General features: G+C 42.8%; 1 protein-coding gene across 3 annotated transcripts in view; it reads right to left on the bottom strand.

The window, feature by feature from the left end:
- The window catches only part of BBS9 (Bardet-Biedl syndrome 9), a 265,204-nt gene that overhangs the window by 239,771 nt on the left and 4,795 nt on the right, over positions 1-20,638 (bottom strand). For all 3 annotated transcript variants that reach the window (XM_016222276.2, XM_087821252.1, XM_016222277.2), the window contains 2 exons: positions 18,124-18,188; positions 10,177-10,290 (listed from right to left, as the gene is read on the bottom strand). In XM_016222276.2, the coding sequence (XP_016077762.2) occupies positions 10,177-10,290; positions 18,124-18,188 (179 nt within the window). The remainder of the gene's footprint in view (positions 1-10,176; positions 10,291-18,123; positions 18,189-20,638) is intronic.

The following is a 20,638-nucleotide window of genomic DNA, read 5'->3' as shown; positions in this document are numbered from 1 at the left end:
TCCCATACCTCCAGGATGACAGGAAGGTCCCCAGGAACTAGAGGGCAGTGACAGATTCTATATGAGGACCGACTTTTCCCCAGCCACCAGGAAGGAGCTCGGTCCTCCAGAGGAAGCCAAGGCCGCAGTGGGATGAAGTCCTCCCTTCATCTGGCTCACGGCCCTGCCTGGGGGCTCACCTGCATCTGCTGGGCCCTCATCCTGCAGACGATGGGGGCCGGTGCTAGGGAGTAAGAGCAACGACCCATTGAAGCGGCCGGTATGAGTGCTGAGCCTTTCTGCCAGGCTCGTTTGCAAAGGCTCTGGCCAATTTCAACATTGGGAGCCGTATCTGCAATGTAGTGGCTGGTAGGCCTGCCCGGCAGCTGGCGCTTCACCGACAGGAGGTCCTGTCCCCACCACCACTGCTGCCCAGCTGAGGAGAAGAAACTGGAAGCAAAGACGGAGAATCTGAGGAGTCTGATCGTGACATGGGCTTTGGTCTTTCTGATTAAATCTCTTTTGCAACACTTTCAGTAAGAAGCTGAGCTCTAAAGCAGTATGACCGCAAGCTGAGAAAACCTTGGGGGATCGTAAGGCTACATAAAGAAATGTACTGGGGTTTTTGTTGTTTTTTGCTTTTGTTTTTTATAATTTTTTTTAAAATATGATTTTATTGATTTCGGGGAGGGGGAGGGGGAGGGGGAGGGGGGGGAGGGGGAGGGGGAGGGGGAGGGGGAGGGGGAGGGGGAGGGGGAGGGGGAGGGGGAGGGAGAGGGAGAGGGAGAGGGAGAGGGAGAGGGAGAGGGAGAGGGAGAGGGAGAGGGAGAGGGAGAGGGAGAGGGAGAGGGAGAGGGAGAGGGAGAGGGAGAGGGAAACATCAGTGATGGGAGAGTCATTGATCGGCTGCCTCCACCACATCCCCCACTGGGGGATTGAGCCTGAAACTGGGGCACGTGTCCTGACCGGGAACTGAACCCTGACCTCCTGGTTCATGGGTTGACACTCAACCACTGAGCCATGCCGGCCGGGCAAGAAATGTACGTTTTTTAAAAATTCCACAGGAGCATTTTCCTTTGAGTAGCACAGGACATGAAGAGGGTAATGGGATGCTGGTACACATAGTGACGATATTTACACAGTTCAATTACAGTGTGATTAACTTTCACACATCCATAGAGGAGTCACAGAAGACTCAGCAATTATTATTACAGACTAGTGTGCAAATATCACCAACCCTGACAGAGCGAGAGCAAAGGTGGAGTTGACAGACATTAAGAGACTTCAGGTAGAAAAAAACAATGGTAAAGATAAAATGGTTAATGCTCTCGTTTTATAATATAAATAGAGAATCAAGGGGGTGAAAGCTGATGGAACAAGAAGTTTAAGTATCTTGTTTGTAGGTGCAGAAGTGAATGGCAGTAGAAATGGGAATAGTGATATAACTGGGAAAAGGGTAAAAAAAAGATATGTCGTTAATCAAAACCTTTATCACGATGGTAGAGCAATAGACAAAAATCTAAATATGATGAATTCCAAAAGAGCGGTGCAAGCATATTATTTAGAAAATAAAGAGTGCCTGGCCAGTGTGGCTCAGCGTTGAGCGTTGACCTAGGATCCAGGAGGTCAGTTTGATTCCCGGTCAGGGCACATGCCTGGGTTTCGGGCTCGATCCCCAAGGGGGCGTGCAGGAGGCAGTCGATCAATGAGGACTCTCATCACTGATGTTTCTATCTCTCTCTCCCTCTCCCTTCCTCTCTCTGAAATCAATAAAAACATATTTTTTTAAAAAAGAAAATAAGGAGCTAATCATCAGAAAAAAAATAAAGGCAGATATGAATCGTGTTGGAGAGGAGGGGTGGTGTGTAGGACACTCCAGTTAGTCTGTACTATTTGATTTTTTACTTTTTATCCAATTAACTACATAGTTAAAAGTTATTTTGAATGTTTCTGTGATCTTGCAAGATTTAAAGCAAATGGTCTATTTTTAAAGCTGTAACAATGTATCTGGCTCACATATTTCTACCGTCTCTCTCCTAAGCCTAGGAACTTCGTCCCTGATTCTCTAACAGTCCTGCAGTGGACTGAACCATATTAAAGGGCATCATTAAATTCCCCCACCTTCTCTTTAAAATAGTGCATAAATGTGCACGCTGTATAATCATTTTTAAGTGGAGGAGGGAAGAGAATAAATGGGTATAAAAACCTCAAAAATAGATCATTGACAAGCCAAAAGGTGGAAGGCTGACTTCTACACTTCTAGCTCCCTGCAATAACTTCGTGAGAAATAAAAAGAGCTCAGCTATTCTGTAATAAGCACTGTGTAAATCCGAAAACTCAGCCATAATACATTAGCCTTTAAAAGCCAGGAAAATATAGCTATTGCTAGTTAATCTCAAAACTGGGGGAAATTTACAAGAAACATGGTTCCGGCACATTAGAGATCCCTAATTTTAGTGTCCTCATTAACCGAATAACCTATTAAACCCAACGCCCACAAACCTAGATCATTTGTCCAGTTTACATTTATTCCAATATAATTAACACACGCCGAATTCCCAACAGGTAATCTATTCTGCATATTGACATCAAAACAAGATGGTTTTCAGGAAGTTGGGCAGCAGAAGCAAAAAAGAGGAAAGGATGAATGATGGAGCCAATTTCCCAAGTTTCAAAAGAATTTGTCGCCATCTTTCAAAAAGAAAAGAACCATTGATTGGGTTCCCAAATTATATTATGTGTTGATCAATTCAAGAACAGCCTAATACAGCCGAGAAAACCACAGAATAGCAGGGTTTTGAATAATCTTCCATTGAAAGGCAAAAGTTAAACATCGTATCCCTGAAGAGGACTGGCAACAGTAGACGTATTAATGGTGCTAGGCACTGTTCCTAATATATCAGGACCCACATTAAAACCAGTGCTGAGGTCTAGAAATGGTCATAACAAATCTTTCAACCTTACAACATAAAAGTCAGTTGATAATTTCTTTGTCTAACACCTAATAAAACTCATTCTTCCAAAATTGTGGAAAAGCTAAGCACAGTCCTCCCTTATTATAAAGTTTCCCGTTACAAAGTTGCATGGTTTACACATATGTTATACTTTATTATTGAAAAAAAAAAAAAAGTCCTCCTTATAACACCCTCTTTGTTGTAATACTCAACATACTTTGCCTCCAGGCTAGATATATAATGAAAGCAAAATGAATTCAGACAGGTTGTTGAGGAAAAGGGCTAGTTTCTTTTTAGTAGCCTTTTCTAAAGTCTTTTTTCTTTCCCTGTAGTGTTTCATCACCTCAGCATTTTGTTCCCCCTGAACAGTTTCCTTTTCTTTCTACATATTTCCTATGGTAAATGAAAGATGATAGATTGTTAAAACCAGTTTGTGCTACCTTGGAAACAAGCACTTTTAATGTATACCTCCCGCCTTCCGAAACCGCATAAAAATTTCATCTCTAGGACAATGAACTGTATGGGACTTAATCAACCAGCTTCAAAAAGCCAAATGAAATCTTAATTTTCCACCCACACATGTTATGTTCACAGTCCCCTAGAATCATGAATGTAACTTTCCAAATTAGATTTAGCAATTCTTCTCAGTTATTGTTTCCATATTAAATAGTACTGTCTTATTTTAGCAAAGATCTAGAAATACTGCTTTGAAAAGTTCTTATTCACAAATTTCAATGCAAGCAAAATCAGGTTTAAAATCCTGCTTATTTTTAATTTGGCAGGAATTCAGTTCAAATATTAATATAATATGGGGAGACTTATTCTAGTATGCCAAGCTTAATCACTTCTGATATTCTAAATCAGCCAGAAGTGACTTGTTATGTGCTAAGTGAAATACTGAAGATACAAATTAGAGCTCTAGTCTCAATAATCCTGAGTGTCTTAAATGTTGTAATAGGGAAAAGAATTGGCAACATTGTTAGTAGTATAATTTAAAAAGTCCTCCTACATTTGTATGACACTCTTATTTTTGTACTGTCCACATAATCATATAAGGATGTTCAAAACAGCTTTATTCACATTAGTCAAAAACTGGGAACCACCCAAATGTCCATAAAAAAAGATAATCTAGCCAGGCCAGTGTTGCTCAGCGGTTGAGTGTTGTTGACCCAGGAACTGAGAGGTGACCAGTTCCATTCCTGGTCAGGGCACATGCCCAGGTTGCATGCTAGATCCCCAGTAGGGGGCGTACAGGAGGCAGCCAACAGATGTTTCTCTCTCATGGATGTTTCTATCTCTTTATACCTCTCCCTTCCTCTCTCTCTAAAATCAATAAAAGCATATTTTTAAAAAGACACTCTACTTTAAATTTATATATATATATATGTGTGTGTGTGTATATGTGTGTGTGTATATATACACACATATGCTCTTCATGGAGTATTACTTATATACTTTTAAAATACCTCTAACACAGTGTAGTCAACACAAACACTTGCTTTCAGATTAAGCATTAGCATATATCGCTCCCGTGTGCTTTAGAATTTACATCCATAAGCAAGCGTTCCCATGCAGAATGGAAAGGGTTACTGAATCAACTCAGTTTGAGAGAGACTGGGGGAGGGGAAGACTGTCCACTTCCCATGGCCATGTGCTTTGGAGATGGATTTTGAAACTGTTGGAGACCCTTCTGTGGCAGTGTCATCTGAATAAAGTAGTTTTATGGTAATCATTTTCCTTCTCAATTGAGTAAAATATTTAATAGCTTAGTTACCCACTGCTATGAAGGGGACCGTGATGTATCTAGATCGGAAATGGCTGTCCACTCCTATCAGGACTGCCATACTTAACAATCCTCTCGGCAGAAGCAGCCCCGACCACAGACATTCCCATAACACTTTTCCAGTCTTGGCACTCAGCCACCATGAAAGAAACTATTATTTTTTTCAAAAACACCAAGAAACTTCAAACATTCTTTTTTAGCCTTTGCTGCTCTTAGCTATAGTAGGCAATGGAGTATTTAACCACACAATTTCCATAGCATATGTATGGAAGGAATCAGAACTCACCTTTCAGGGAAAGTAACGTTACATGATCACATAAAGAGCGAATCTGCAGACGACAGGGCACCCTCTTCATAACCTCTCCCAGGGAACTGCAGGTTTTATACAACATAACATTCGGGAAGACGCTATTGGAAAGTAACGTTGTTTCATGGGTCTTGGGCCAGAGGGTTTATAAATGAATACCATATATATACGAGAAAAACCAGTACAGGCTGCGAATCAATCCCATTATCCCCTTGATCTTCCGACTTGTCACTGTGGATCCACAAGTGATCCTAAAAACAAAGGAGGGAGGTGCGGCAACGTCACACAACACGTGCGCGTTAATGCCTAGGCAGGAACGGGAGGGCGCCCTGGGAACTCTGCTCCAGGGTCAGTCTCTGCCAAATCACCCGTGCCTGTCCCGACATAGGGCCACGCGGCTCTCTGGTGAGATGAGAGTTATGGAACGTTATCTGTTGCCTCCCTGCCAGGAAAACCGCATCCAGCTCCCATTAGCACTAACATCCCCTGAAAGCGCGAGGCTGGGCTCTGGCGGCCGGTTCACCGCAGCTGAGCGGGCAGTTGGCTCTGAACGGCTGTGCGCCCAGGCGCTTTGGGATTTCCTCCAAGACGAGAAAAGGCTTCAGCTGAAACAATCAGAAGTTATCTGCAGGCCGAGGATCTGATAATCTAGGGTAGTCTCCCCAAGGTGAGGCAAAAGGCAACTTGTTGATTCTTTAGCTCACTATTTTCTTTGGCAGGCTTTTAATTCCAAAGAATTCGTGAATTTTTTATTTATGTGACAATATAATCCCATACAAGCTTATAGAAGTCATTTTATAATTTTAAAAATATTCTACTGTACTCATATATATTATTAGTAAAATCTGTTCACCTCCTTTACTGACAATTATAACCTGAACATACTGAACCTTTTATATATAATATTTTCTTTCCACCTTGGTCACAAACATAGGACTACTAGGCTGTGGGACCTTTATAATCTATACCATGCCCATATGATGTCTACACGCTTACGTTCAACTTTCCTTGATAAAAATTCTACTTTCCTGAAGTTCCATTTGACTGAAAAAAAATCAAAATAAAATAAAAGAACTGGAAGCGTTAAAGGAAAGTGAGTTTTCACAAGGCACAAAAAGAAGAGCAATAAAGGGCTAAAGAGAAGAAGAAATGTTTTATACTAAAAATTAAAGAATTTAAATAATTTTTTAAAACAAAACTTTTTGATTTGTGAATGTTATCACAAATACTAGTACTTCTGGATATCCCATTTTATGCAGAAGAAGATATTAATAACAAGAGGATGAGTAATGCACAGAAACACAGCTCGGACCAGATGAGAAAACTCATTATTTCTCCTGTGAGGCTGACTTGGTTGTATAAATGCTGCTGCGCTGGCATATTGAGAAATAATTTGAGGAAAGATGAACCCAGGAGACCCAAGTCGCCACTGCACCTTCCGGCCACGGGAGACCGTGGCTGCCACGGCCCATGCACTGCAGTGCCTGCGCGACACTGTTTGTGAAAGAAGAGAGCTCAGGAGCTGGCCGAGATAGGGCACTAAGCTAACGTCTGTTTCTAAGAAAATAACCTCGGAAGCCCACTGTGTATAACATCAATCCTGTCCAACCTCATGGCTGTTTTGGTTCATTCACTCAACAAATACTCATGTAACAGCCACTATGTGTCGGGCTGTGCGAGACATCAGATACGAAACGTGAATGAAAGGCATGGCTCTGCCCTCATTAGGTTCACAGGAGCATCTCCCTCTCCTTGCTCAGAGTTCACACGGACACTCTCTAACTAGCAAGGCCATTCAATATGAGGTAATGTTTTTGAAAGAGCATGGCCCTGGCCGGTTTGGCCCAGTGGTTAGAGCACTGGCCCACAGACTGAAGGGTCCCGGGTTCAATTCCGGCCAATGGCATGTACCTCGGTTGCAGGCTCGACCTGCGACCCCGGCCGGGGCACATGCGGGAGGCAACCAGTCAACATGTCTCTCACACATCGATGTTCCTCTCTCTCTCTCCCTTTCACTTTCCCTCAAAAGCAATGGAAAAAATATCCTCAGGAGAGGGTTAAAAAAAAAAAGAAAGAAAGAGCATGGACTTGGGACTTGGCTGTGGATTCAAAGCCTCCCTGTGCCCGGGTTTGATTTGCAGCAAGACCCCTACCCTCTCTGAGTTTGTTTCCCAGCCTGAGAAATGGTAAGTTACCTCTCTTACAGGGTTACATGCAATAGTCAGGGTTAAATGCAATGGCACAACACACAGAGACAATAAACATTAGTTCTCTCTCCAGTCTTCTCTATAAATAATATAAAAATTCCTGTTCAATCACAAGAAACTAAGATTAGTAACCTCCAGATTAAAGTGTATAAAAAATGAAGAGCTAGAGTAAAAAACGTACCACCACACTCCCCACCCTCATGTACCCCCTCCCCGCCTACACACACACTTACTAGCCTGCGGGAACCGCTCTACCCTCAGGGCTCCAGCATAACTTGGTACTACCCAGCTCCACTGCAAATTCTCTCATTATGTTATAGTTAGTGCTTACTCTTTATTCCCCACCCCGGGTTGTAAGCTTCTCAAGTACATAAAGTATCTCTCATTCATCTTTTTACCCCAAGAAACTACTACAGTACCTGGGCACTCAGAAGACTCAGTAACTGTGCACTGGGTGGGTGGGAGGGAGGGAGAGAGGGAAGGGAGACAGATAGACAGAGGGGGAGATGATGCCAGGTAGAACTAACATCAGATTTGCTCCGGTCCCTGAAAATTCCCATACACCTCCAACAAATCAGCAATTTCATCTCACTGTCCCTGTCACACGCCTGAAAAATTCCTATATCTTATAAGGTTCATCAACCTGCCACAGTCCTACAGGGCAAACTTTGTATAACTGAGGATGTAACTAACTACAGGGTCTCCGAGTCGGATCGTGAGCAAAGGAGATTCTAGCTCAGATATCTGGACGGTAGCAAGATACGTTTCACAGACTACATAACGTATCTTATTTTACTGCTAAGTATATGCAGTTATCGACCTTAAAACAATAACATTCTTCACTCCGCAGCTGGCTTTCTGTCAGTCAACATCAATACCCTCCTTTCCCAAATACTGTTTTAAAATGGCAAGCTTATCTTAACTAGGGAAAGTACCATGTCCACAGCCATTGGAAGCTGTGACACAATGAAACAAAACCAGAGAGAGATCGGGCAGAAATATCATTTGTTCCTTTTTGCAAAAACAAGTAGAGTTCAAATTACCAAACCAAATAAATTCCATCAATTATACTCACATATTTTAAAATCAATACAAATCCACCTTTTCAAAATTGATTTAGTATATTTCCAAAGTGTAATTTGATTGTCCATGCTTATGCCAACCATTACATTTTACAAGCATTAATCTGTCGATAGCATAAGAAGCAAAGATAAACTGACATTTTTATAAAAACCCAGAGTCACATGTTCCTCTAAAAAAGTAGCTTAGGTTTAAATCAAAGAAACTACAAACATTTTTTAACTTCAAGACATCGCCCTCCACCCCCTCTGTAACAAAAGAACACAATACAGCCATTAATATTGCACGTTTCAGTTATTTCCTTCTAAAAACTACAATATGGAAACTGTGGTAATTTAAATTCTGGAATGGAAGGTAGTAGTCTGAATAATGGAAGATATTAGGCAAATATTCTTCAGCTAGTAAGGTTTGGTAACACCAAAACTTACTGCATCAAATGAATGTACCTTTGAATTACTGCAAATGTAGAATACGTGCTTTTGAAAGATTTTCCTGACAAGCAAGCAAACAAAGAGTTTAAAAAACCAGTAATTACTCTTTTGCTAATTTCAAACCCTAAATTACCCTCCCACATATTCCCTCTTCCATTGTTGGAGGAGGTGCAGGGTACTTTTCTTATAAACCAAAGCACCAATCAGAAAAATGAAATTGATACAGAAAACATCTGGCCCAGAAGTTATTCAACAGGTTTTCCATAATCTATGCAGAAGCAAGTTAGGCACTAACTGCGGCCAAACCAAAGCATCCCCCTTTCTAACAGGAAAGCTTTTTCTGACTTAGCAAGATGACAGATGTGTTCACAGCCCAGATGGGGAAGCCGTGAGGTACCACGAGCAGCACAAGCTTCCAGAAGCGCGTCCAGGTCGCAGTCCCTCCATGACCACTTACTGTGTATATCCTGGGGTCCTGGGTAAATGTCTCAATCTGTAAAGCACTGAGAGCACAACTAGAACAGAATCAGCCCTTGGCTCATGCAGGGCGGCAGCAAACCTCTAGATGGCTGCGAACTGGGATCACCTGGGAGGCTGTCAGATTCAGACTCCCAGGTGCAATTCCAGGCTTACAGACTCAGAACCTGCATTTTTATCAAGATCCCATTATGATTCAAATGCAAATTAAAGTTTGAAAGGCACAGCTAGAACACACTTTTACATTATTTTTAGAGACATTATCTACTATAATTAATTTTTTTAAAAACCACTCTGTTATTTTTATTGCAACCTGGATAAGGTGCATTTATTTTTAGTAAAAGGCAAAGTATTAGTTGGGATCAAAATTCCTCCATTTTTTTATTTCTTACTATACTTGACTCAAAAGCAGTACCAACTGAGGCCCAAGGCTGTAGAGGACTGCCATCTAGTGGTAGTTCATTCCAATGCACATACCAAAAATCTCCACAGCCTTCTCGTATTATAAAACTGCATTTCAAAATAGGTCCAGGTTTTCTTTTTGCTTAATTCCCTTCTTGAGGACTGCTAACATAGTTGCCAAACTTAATAATAACATGAGAAGACATCATCAGTACCAAGGAAGGTAAAAGACAAGAATTGTTTTAGTTTCCTGTTTTAAAATCAGATCAAGCGCAGGGAAGTTTTCAAATTAAAAGGCTGATCTGCTCACATCTAGAAAGGTACACATTAGACAAACACTAGAGACAGGCTTAGAAAATGGGCTTTCTTTTGACATATGCATATCTTGGGGTAACTTATTTTCTTCTAAATTCTGTACTTTTTACAACTTATTCATATAGTATTTGGAGGTGGGGAGCTTTCAAATTGAGCAGAAGGTACTTTTGAAATGTAAGGCATAATTTAAGAACTAGGAGAAGGTATCATATAAATACATTCACAAATAAACGCAAACTACCTTTCACGCCACCGAAAGATCCGTAAGTCATATTGAAGGCTGTTCTTTGGAGGTTATGTTCATACATCAGTTTGATCTGATATTGGTTCCCATGTTCCACGTTACCCAAGGTTCCTAAGGAGAAAAAGGCCCTTTTATTGTTTTGTATTTGTTTACATTAAAAAATGTTAATTTCTTCTCACTCTCTATACCAATTCTAAGTAACTCAATTTCAGTAACGTTTAAAATGACAAAGTACTAAAACATTGTGTATTGTGAGCAATTAGCATACAGATGACACAATACCAGCTCAGGGAGGCATCCAATAAATGACTCTCTCATCACTGATGTTTCTATCTCTCTCTGCTTCTCTCTTCCTCTCTCTGAAATCAATAAAGATATATTTTTTAAAAAAACAAGTTAGTGTCAGCTAGACTACACCATCAGATAAAATACTACTCCTAGTGACATTCTGTCATCTGTTTTCATTATGTCTGAGTGAAGTGTAACTATTTAAATAACAACAAACCCCTCCCATTTCAGTTACGAAATATATGAGATTAAGTTCCTTGCACTTATAAACAATAGCAAAGACATGACTCAAAGTGTCTTAAGAAAAAAATTCCCCACACTCTCAAGCAATTCAATTTTCTGTCCCAGCTCTCAAAATACTCAAGCCCTAATGCAATGGAGATATCAGATCTTAGTACCATGATGTTTCATTTGAAGTCTGCCAAAAAGAATCTCCTTGAAAACAAAGAAAAATACTTTTCTCTGCATTTAACAAATCATATGTGCTATAATCACTTTCTAGTTCTTTCCACATAAGATTATTTAGCCCTGGGCAGGTAGCCCAGTTGGTTAAAGCTTCATCTCAATACGCCAAGGTTTCAGGTTCAATCCCTGGTCAGGGGACATACAAGAATCAACCAATGAATGTAGAAATAAGTGGAACAGCACATCGATGTTTCTCTCTCTCTCTAACAATCAATTAATTTTTAAATCTTTTTTAAAGAAAATATTATTTACATGTATTTTACTCTCTGCTTGGTAGGCTTTGTAGAGCACTTACAGTTGAAGCTATATCCCAGGGATCAGGCAAGAACATTATGGTTAAAAGAGGTGTTCAAAAGAAAAAGCGTTAAGAACACAGCTTTTTCCATGAAGAATCTTTGTCATTCATTCAAAAGAGCAAAACTTAAGAAAAATTTTAAATATCATAAAGCAAATAAAATAATCCCCAAGCTTTATAGTATTAGATCATTAAAAGTCTAAGTATAGATGCATGTAAGTACACACAGATAGACATATATGTGTAATGAGCATTTATTTGTTTTTTATCCAGAAGGATTTACCAACACATCCTGAGGTTATAAGAATAGAAATATTTCTATTTCCATTTTAGAATTGAGGTAACTTACATCCAAAAGAAATTTAAGAAATTTCCCCGGAAATCACACAGCTGGTAAAGGACACAGGACTCAAACTAGGGCTTTAGACCCAGGGCTGCACGTCCTGGTACCTGGCTGTCCATCACTGAGTAACTTTCCAGGAACCTGGTGAGCCGACGGCAATTTCCCAAAGAGAGCAGCCTGGACAACATGTCACGTCCACCTTAGTGGCCATCTCATCCTCATTTGGAAGGGGGAGGGTTGAGAGGAAAACTAACAGGGGAGGATTTCTTGGGGTAGAATCACTTCTGCTCAGATCTATGCCCCTGAGAACGGCAACAACAGACTTTGAATGCCAACAGGATAAAGCAGAGAAAGACTTGTTTCCCAGCTAACCCCAACAGGAGATGAAAGCTTCTGGAATCGAAATGGTAGTAAAAACAGTAAGGTCCAGGGGAACTGAGGGGTGATTACAACCATATTAGTCACAGGGGCAAAAAAAAAGAAAAAAGCCACTAACCCAAGTAACTCACAGCATTAACCTAGGAGGGCTCTAGCCCACAGGAAGCTGGGAGAAGTTAGAGAAACATCTGGTTTGTCCCTCCAGAAATGACAAACTTCAGTCTTCACCTGAAACCAGGTGAGGCCTCTGAGGAAGGAACACACTTGGCTTGCGTGCTAGCCCGCTAGGTCAGCAGGCACGGGGCCAAGCAGGCAACAGTTAAACAAACGTGGTGTAAGATGACACTTGGGCTTGGGCTCTGAGAAAGCTCCAAGCGCATCGGCAAATGTTTAAATCTCAGGTGATAGCACTTTAAGACTTAGTAGTGTAACTACAGAACAACTGGCAGCATAGCCTTAGATAGCACCTTAAAATATAGGTAATATCTGGAAATCTACAATTTCTGGCCATTATTTTTCTAGAGAAGCATCGATGACATAAGATTAAAATTACTTACATAGGTTTTGCCCTTGGATATACAGACTGAATATAGTAAGTGTATACCTATAACTATAATCCGCCTATAGCTAAAGTTATTATCATTTCATCAATTTAGCAAGTAAATGGCGAGGAGAAACAAGATGGCGGCGTAGGTAACAGCTACCCCCACTGCCTCCCACAACATCAAAATTAGAACTAAAATACAGAACCACCATCACTCAGAGCCTCCTGAAATCTGGCTGAACAGAAGGTCCACAACCAGGGAACTGAAGCAGCACCGAGACCGGAGGGGGGGGAATGCAGGCAGGTCGGGACTGGATCATGGAAACCCGGCCCAGGCCCACACGCAGTGCCGAGGTTTAAACCCAGGAGGACATCTTGGTGGTGGGGGTTTCCCGGAGGAGGGAGGGTTCCCAGCCCCACAGCAGGCCCCCAGCCCAGGGCTCCAGGGCCAGGAAGAGACGTCCCTACAACTCCGGGCTGTGAAACCAGCGGGGCCTGTCCCTGAGGGTCGAGGAGGCTGCGGGAGCCCCAGCAGCTCCACTTAAGGGCCCGGCGCGGACTCACTCGGACGCTCCCTCTGAGCCCAGCGCCGGGCAGCAGCCTGAAAGGACCCGGGACACTCGGGAGGAAACAACCTGCCTGAAACCCTGGCAAGAGGTGGAGGGCGGCTTCCTCCCAGGCAGAAGGGCTGGCGGAGGCCATGGCTCCTGTGGCGAGTCCTCCCCGCACAGCCGGCAGGCAGGCGCCATGTTTGAATCGCCAGCACCTGACTCCTACCTTTGGCCCCGCCCCTCCCCACCTGCAGCTCATCCAGGCCATTTCTGTGCAAGTGGCCTCTTGAGCCTCATGCTTAGGACTTTCCCAAAATCTCTCAAACAAGCAGCAGCTGCCCCATACGGCTTGATAAGGGGCCCCAGGCCTGACACTAGTGGCAGCTGCATTGGCTCATAGCTTGGCCTCTCCTGGGCACCTCCAAGCCCAGCACAAGGAGCAGCCAACTACGGTTTGCTGAGTAGCTCCTGCTGGGTGGCCCTGGGCAAGGCACTGGCACAGCACAGGCTGACTTCGCACCTCCAGGGAGGCCCCAGAGACAGTGCACCTGGTGGTCAGACTCGAACACGCTTGATTACAACCCTACCACATCCACAACTGACACTCAAGGGGAGCACTTGGTGAACACTGAAGTAGCCTGCTCCATAGGGGTGTCTCCAGCACAGCAGCTCTCTGGCTGTAGTTGCAGCTGGTCCTCAGAGCTGATTGGACGGGGGAGTCAATTCCTCCCAGTGACGCCAACAGCAACCAAGGCTCAACTACAACAGGACAGTGCACACAGCCCACACAGGGGAGGACCTAGAAGGCCCAGCTCAGGTGACTGGGGAGGCTGAGCCACTGGACCCTACAGGACACCTACTACACAAAGCCACTCGACAAATTCCAGGAGACATAGCAGCTCTACCTAGTACATAGAAACAAACACCTGGAAGCAGCCAAAATGCAGAGGCAAAGAAACATGTTACAAAGGAAAGAACAGAAGAAACTCTAGAAGAGGAACTAAATGAAATAGATCCAAGCAAGCTAACAGATACAGAGTTCAGAATTTTGTTTATAAGGATGTTTAAGCAGACTATTAGGGAAATAACTGAGAAAATCGATAACATAATAAAGTACCAATTTGAAATGAAGGCTACAGGAACTGAAGTGAAGAATAATTTACAGGGAATCAACAGGAGAGTAGAGGACGCTGAGAATCAAATCAGCAATTTGGAACATGAGGAAACAAAAAACACCCAACCAGAAGAGCAAAAAGAAAAAAGAATCCAGAAATATGAAAATAGTATAAGGAACCTCTGGGACAACTTCAAGAGGCCCAACATTCGTATTATCGTAGAAGGGGAAGAAAAAGACCAAGGGATTGAAAATCTATTTGATAAAATAATGACAGAAAACTTCCCCTACCTGGGGAAAGAAATAGACTTACAAGTCCAGGAAGCACAGAGGGTCCCAAACAAGAGGAACCCAAAGAGGCCCACAGCAAGACACATCATAATTAAAATGCCAAAGGTTAAAGACAAAGAGAGAATCTTAAAAGCAGCAAGAGAAAAGCAATTAGTTACCTACAAGGGAGCACCCATGAGACTGTCAGCTGATTTGTCAACAGAAACCTTGCAGGCCAGAAGGGAGTGACAAGAAATATTCAAAGTGGTGAAAAACGCGGAACTACAACCAAGATTGCTCTACCCAGCAAAGCTATCATTTAGAATTGAAGGTCAAATAAAGAGCTTCACAGGTAAGAAAATGCTGAAGGAGTTCATCACCACCAGACCAGCACTACAGGAAAAGTTGAAGGGTCTTCTTTAAGAAGAAGCTAATGAACAAAAGAACCTGATGAACTAAATAGATCCAGAGACATTGATGCATGCAACAGACGATCCTATTTCAGAGGAAAGAGGGAAGGGGGGGAGGGGGGGAAGAGAATAACCAAAGAAGTTACATGCATATATGCACAGCCCATGGACACAGTTAATAACAGGATGAAGGCCTAGGGAGGGGGTGGGATCGAAGTGGAGGGGGTCAATTGGGGGGGAAAAAATGGAACACCTGTAATACTTTCAGCAATAAAGATAAATTAATAAATAAAATAAAATAAAATAAAATAAAATAAAATAAAATAAAATAAAATAAAAAAATAAAATAAAACAAAACAAAACAGACTGTGGGGGAAAAAAAAAAGTAAATGGATATTACAACATTTATGCTGTTGGCCTTATTTAAACAAGATCTGATTTAAACCAAAAAAAATTCTATGGAAAATCAAAGGTCACCTTGACAACAGTTTCTGGTGCAATTTTAGCTAACTGCCAAGAAATCTAATAATGTTAATGAAACAAAAGTCTTCGAGGAGTAAGTTAAAAGGTTTGCTGTGTTAAATATACCAAATTAGATTATATAACCCCATCCAAAGTAAAAACCACATGCTTCTGCCCTCTCATGGCAAACATTAAAATTCCATAAATATGTCGAATGCTTAGCAAATGCTTGCTGAGAAGTACACATTTTTTGGGAAAGGCTGTTTAAGAGAACATAATCAATATGGCTTAAGCTCATGCATCTGTAGCCACGTACTCAGAACTGAAGCCCATCAGAAAGGATGGGAGATGCCATGAGCTGCCCTTTAGCAAGTCTGATAAGACGGGCTGAGTTCAGGTCAGCAAGAGCCTGCTGTTTCTCTGTACTAAGCAGGCGTCTAACGACACAGCACCCACCAAAAAGTCGTCAGCACAGTAGCCTCTGACTATTAAGGGGCACTTGGCATGTCCAGGAGGTCTGTAGTTTGCCTCAAATCTTTTCTAGCCGCACAAAGCATGTAAAAGACGACAAAAAAATAACTGGGGAGGGGGCAGTCAGGGGTAAGGATGTCAAGCTCAGCAACACGTTCATCTGCTGACACCAGTGGTTTTGCTTAAACGCAAAGATGTCTGCACTTCCCTGTTGCAGTGAGCGCTGGGCAAGTTCAGTCAGGAGCCTCAAGAAACATTTTCAGGAAAACAAAATCATGAATTCCCTGCTTTGCATTCTAAGCCAAGCCAGGAAAAACAAACCGTCAGCCTAGGATTATTAGGAGAGGCTGCAGAAATGAGACGGAGAAGGGAATGAGGTGGGACATAGGGAGGGCAGTGTGGACAACTGCTCATCCCCGGAGCACACAGAGCACGTGGACAAATACAATGGGAAAAAGCGAGGGATGCCACCTTCCTCGTGACCAGTCACTCCCGTTTCCAACACTGATTCGAAGGAGGACACCCACATCCATGATCACGCTGTCAGCAAACTTGGCAGTTTCTTTCAGTGGGCTTTTTTAATAAACACATACATTGTGCCCCGGTGCATGCTGCACAACCCAGTGGAACTCTGCAGGCTTCGATCTTCCTGGGCCGTGGTTCAAACGGGACTGGGGAAGGCGAAGCGTCGAGCCTAATTTCTAGCTTCTAGCACGCTTCCCTTTCCTGTCCTCTTAGGGCCCCCATGGAGCCCCAGAAGGGACCAGTCCTCGAAGCAGTATTCAGGGGTGACCATGGGCCAGGCCTCCTCTTCCATGGCCTGCGTAGCCCTGTTAATAAAGCAGCGCTTGCAGCCACCAGGCTTGTGATGGAAAACAAAGAAGCGAGAGTTGTGCAACCAGGGAACCTGGCTCACACCTTCTGTTTACTTGGGAGCGCTGAGGTTTTGCCCTCTGCTAGGAGGAGCCGCATCCTTTACTGTGCAACCAACGAGAATGGTCAACAGCGACCATGAGAGGCACTGTATGGGCTCTGACGTGAGAGCGTGGGAAAGGGGACGACAGTGGTGACAGGGCAGGAGCAGAAAGCTGGAAGCAAGGACACAAAGGGAGTGAGAGTGAGTCACAAGCTATTGGCACAGCACTAGCCGGGACAGTCCACACATGAGTCCAGCAGATACGCCCACTGCGTACCCCACACCGGGTACACAGCCAGCCTTAGGAAGCCAACAGACCTTCACCCCAGAAAGAGATGTCCAGGACTACCAGCTCAGTGGCGGTGAAAACCACTCGGTATTCAAGTTGAAAGCCAAGTACACAGAAAGCCCAAAGCAAGAGGAGGCGCGTGAGAAATCCAAATCCTAAGGGCTAACATTTACAGCAAACTCCAAAGATGACTGTCATTTGAATAAGGGGCCCACAGACTCTTAGCTTTATCGTAACCATAAAAAAACTTACCAATTTTGAGATCTATAAAAAGCACTCTCTCAACTGGAACTAAAATGTATCTAGTAACTAAAACACAGTTGTTTGATACCTTTTGTACTTAATAAGGGCCAACATGCTGAAACTACGCCACTCTGACTACTGTACGTGTACCCACAGAACAGTGTAGAGACTGAAACCTGTTTAAGCCTCAAATAAGTGCCTTGAGGTCTGGTTGAGGGAAGATACCCAAAGGCCAAGAAATTGGAACTGTAAAGAAAAAACACTTGAGGTTCACCAAAGAAAATGTACTTTAAATCACTATGGCTCAGCATCTAATGAATTTTGTTACTGCTATTGAATATTTCTTAAGACTCCAGTGTCCCAGGTACCCAGAAGTGGCCTCTATTAGTCATAGGCAATCCTGGACACAATTCCTGCAAGGAAGGTTACAAGGAACCCTCTACTAGAAATTTAAGTATGTGTGGAAATAGCTGAACAAGAAACTTTAACAGCCTAAGAACCTGAAAGAATAAATAAACAAGAGGAAAATGCTTAATTTTTCAGTAGCTGTTTTTATTGATTTTTTAGAGAGAGAGGAATGGAGAGGGAGAGATATAAAAACACTGATGAGAGAGACACATTGATCGGCTGCCTCCTGCATGCCCCCCATCAGGGACAGAGCCTACAACCTGGGCATGTGCCCCAACCAGGAATCGAACCAGCAACCTCCTGGTGCACAGGGTGACACTCAACCAACTGAGCCACATGGGCAAGGCAGAAAATGCTTATTAAGATAGGAAAACTTTCAACCAAGCATTTTGTGTTCTCTACCAAGTCAACAGTAGAGAATATCTATTCTTTCATAATATTAAAAAACCCAGTTTTTAATACAAATTCTCCACTGGAAAAAAAACAATGTTTCTTACCTGAGACAGAGTAGACACAAAGTTTTCTAGAATGCAACACAGCCAAATGAAGCATTTCAGTACCTCTGAAAAATGGGGAAAGTTTCAAAAGTTTAAATATTAGTTTCAGATGTAACAAAAAAATTGCAGAATAATTTTTATAGAGATTATAACCACTGTCCTCCATGAGCAAACTAAACAGTTCACTAGATAACATTCTAAGCTGAAAAATAAAAGTAACAACAAATAGCCAGTTTGACAATCCCAGGGGCTCAAGGGCTGGGCCTCAAGAAGCGGCCTTCAGATTGAAGCCACAGGAACCAAAAGAGTCCTACTGAAGGCTCCTTCTGAGTGCTGCCCCACAACAAAGAGATACAGGTCAGGTCCTGGCTCTCCAGCTAATTAACCTGTGACCTTGGGCAAGTCACTGAATCTCTCTAAGTCTGTTTCCCCTTCTGGAAAACAAGAGGTTTCAATTGAGTGCAATAAAATCATGTGAAAGCACCTTATAAAGTAAAAAGCACCACAGAATGCTCATCGTGATGAAACGACAGTAATGATTTTGAGTGGTATTCATCACATCCAGCTCTGAAACGTTATGAAAGGTATCAAAAGTATTTCAGTGTGGCCACTGTCCCCACTCACTGCCCAGCCCCTACCAAGTGGTTTCGAGAGAGAAGGAAGGCAGAGTCTAGAAACCCAAAATTCAAAGTCTTCAAGGGTCAAGCAAGTGGGTGTAAATGAGTCAAGGGTGTAAATGGCTGTGATCCACTGGAGGCTGGGGCCAGGCTACAGGAGGCCACCAGCCGCTGCTACTCAGTCCTGGGCTTGTGGCCAAATCTCCACATTTCTTCCAAGAGCAGCCAGAATGCAGGGATTTTATGTGAAATCTCCTGCTTCATATGTGCGTATATATGTGTGTGTGGGTGGGTGGGTATATATATATACATATATATATATTTATAAAAGAGTTTATTTGAGCCAACTGACATCATATGCTGGGAAGCAAGATCTATTTCTCAAATGTTGGCAAGTCTTTTTGATTTCAGATGAATCTGCAAGTAGGCCTCCAGCGTCTGACCTGAGTTCTACACTGCCTTCAATACTGCATTCAGAAATGTTTTATATGTGCCCTGAACATTCAAAACAATCTTCCATCATGCACAGGAAAAGATGTCACGAAAAGACAGTAGAGCGTGGAGTCAGACAGACCTGGGTCTGAACTCGGGCTATGTGACCTAAAGCTCTGAGCTCCAGCTAGTTTCCTTATCTCTAAGTGCAGATCACACCCTATAGACAAGAGTAATGAGACGGTACTAGTTAATTAATACTAGTACGGTATCCACTCACTAATGTCAACATCCTCCCTTCCAACAAGTGATCACATAAGAAGGTCGCACTTAGGACTACTGGACAGAATGACTGTCATAGCATTTCACTTTTTTAAAAAACAAAAAAAGTGCTTTTAGCTCCTTACTTTATAAGCCCATCAGGTATAGTATGTGCTAAGTACACAGTGGGGACCTAATCACCATCAGCTTGCGGATGGAGCAGATGTTTACCAACCACGTCAGCCACAACGTCGCCCTGTCCACCCTGTCCACCCTGTCACACTGCACAAAAGCCGGGCCTATCGCGTCCATGAAGCAGATGCCCATCAGAATGAAACATGGCAGGAGAAGGGGGTAATGGTCAGGAGCAACCGGTTGTTCGGGTTTTTCTGGCAGGACTCAGGGCCCTGAAGAAATGGAAGCTGGGGCCAGTAAATTACGATGTGCAGATGGAGTGAGCCAAAATCCAGAGTTCAGGGCACTCTGGGCTCAAGCAGGCAGAAGGAGGGTAAAAAGAGGAAGCAGGGAAAATAGGACAGCGCGGCCCACACAGCTCCTCATAACGGCACCTTCATAACAGGTCAAGACAGGCTTGAGGAGGAAATACTACCATTTGCGACAACATGGGCGGGCCTTCAGAGTACCATGCTAAGCAAAATAAGTCAGACGGGAAAGAACCATGTGATTTTACTCGTAGGTGGGATATAAAACAGAAAGCAACAAACAAACAAAGAAAACAAACTCACAGGCACAGGCGACAGAATGAAGGTTACCAGAGGGAAGGGGTGCGGGTGAGAGTGAAGAGAGCAAAGGGGGTCAAATACATGGCGATGGAAGGAGACCTGACTTGGGGTGGTGAGCATACAGCGCAGTACACGGATGACGTGTTACAGAACTGTACGCTTGAAACCCGTATCGTTTTATTAACCAATGTCACCCCAAGAAATTTTTTTTTTAAAAAGAAATACAGGCTTATTTTAAGAAAATTCATGCATGAAAATAAGAAAATCAGCAATGTCATCAGTAAATAAAAAGCAGCTATATTAAACAAAATGCAAGCTAATAAACAGTTTTCTAAAATAAATTAGGCTTAAGAGTATAAAGTACTTTGAAACAAAGCTCTTGTGAGGGAAGACTTAATTTTATGGGTTGATCTGGCTTCTTTTAAGAAACTAAGGACCTCTCTACCTCAAACAATTCACTTT

This window comes from Miniopterus natalensis, chromosome 10 (genome assembly GCF_054644295.1).
Source record: "Miniopterus natalensis isolate mMinNat1 chromosome 10, mMinNat1.hap1, whole genome shotgun sequence".
Taxonomy (NCBI): domain Eukaryota; kingdom Metazoa; phylum Chordata; class Mammalia; order Chiroptera; family Miniopteridae; genus Miniopterus; species Miniopterus natalensis.
Note: the sequence above shows the minus strand (reverse complement) of the source record. Positions and strands in the feature narration are given on the sequence as shown.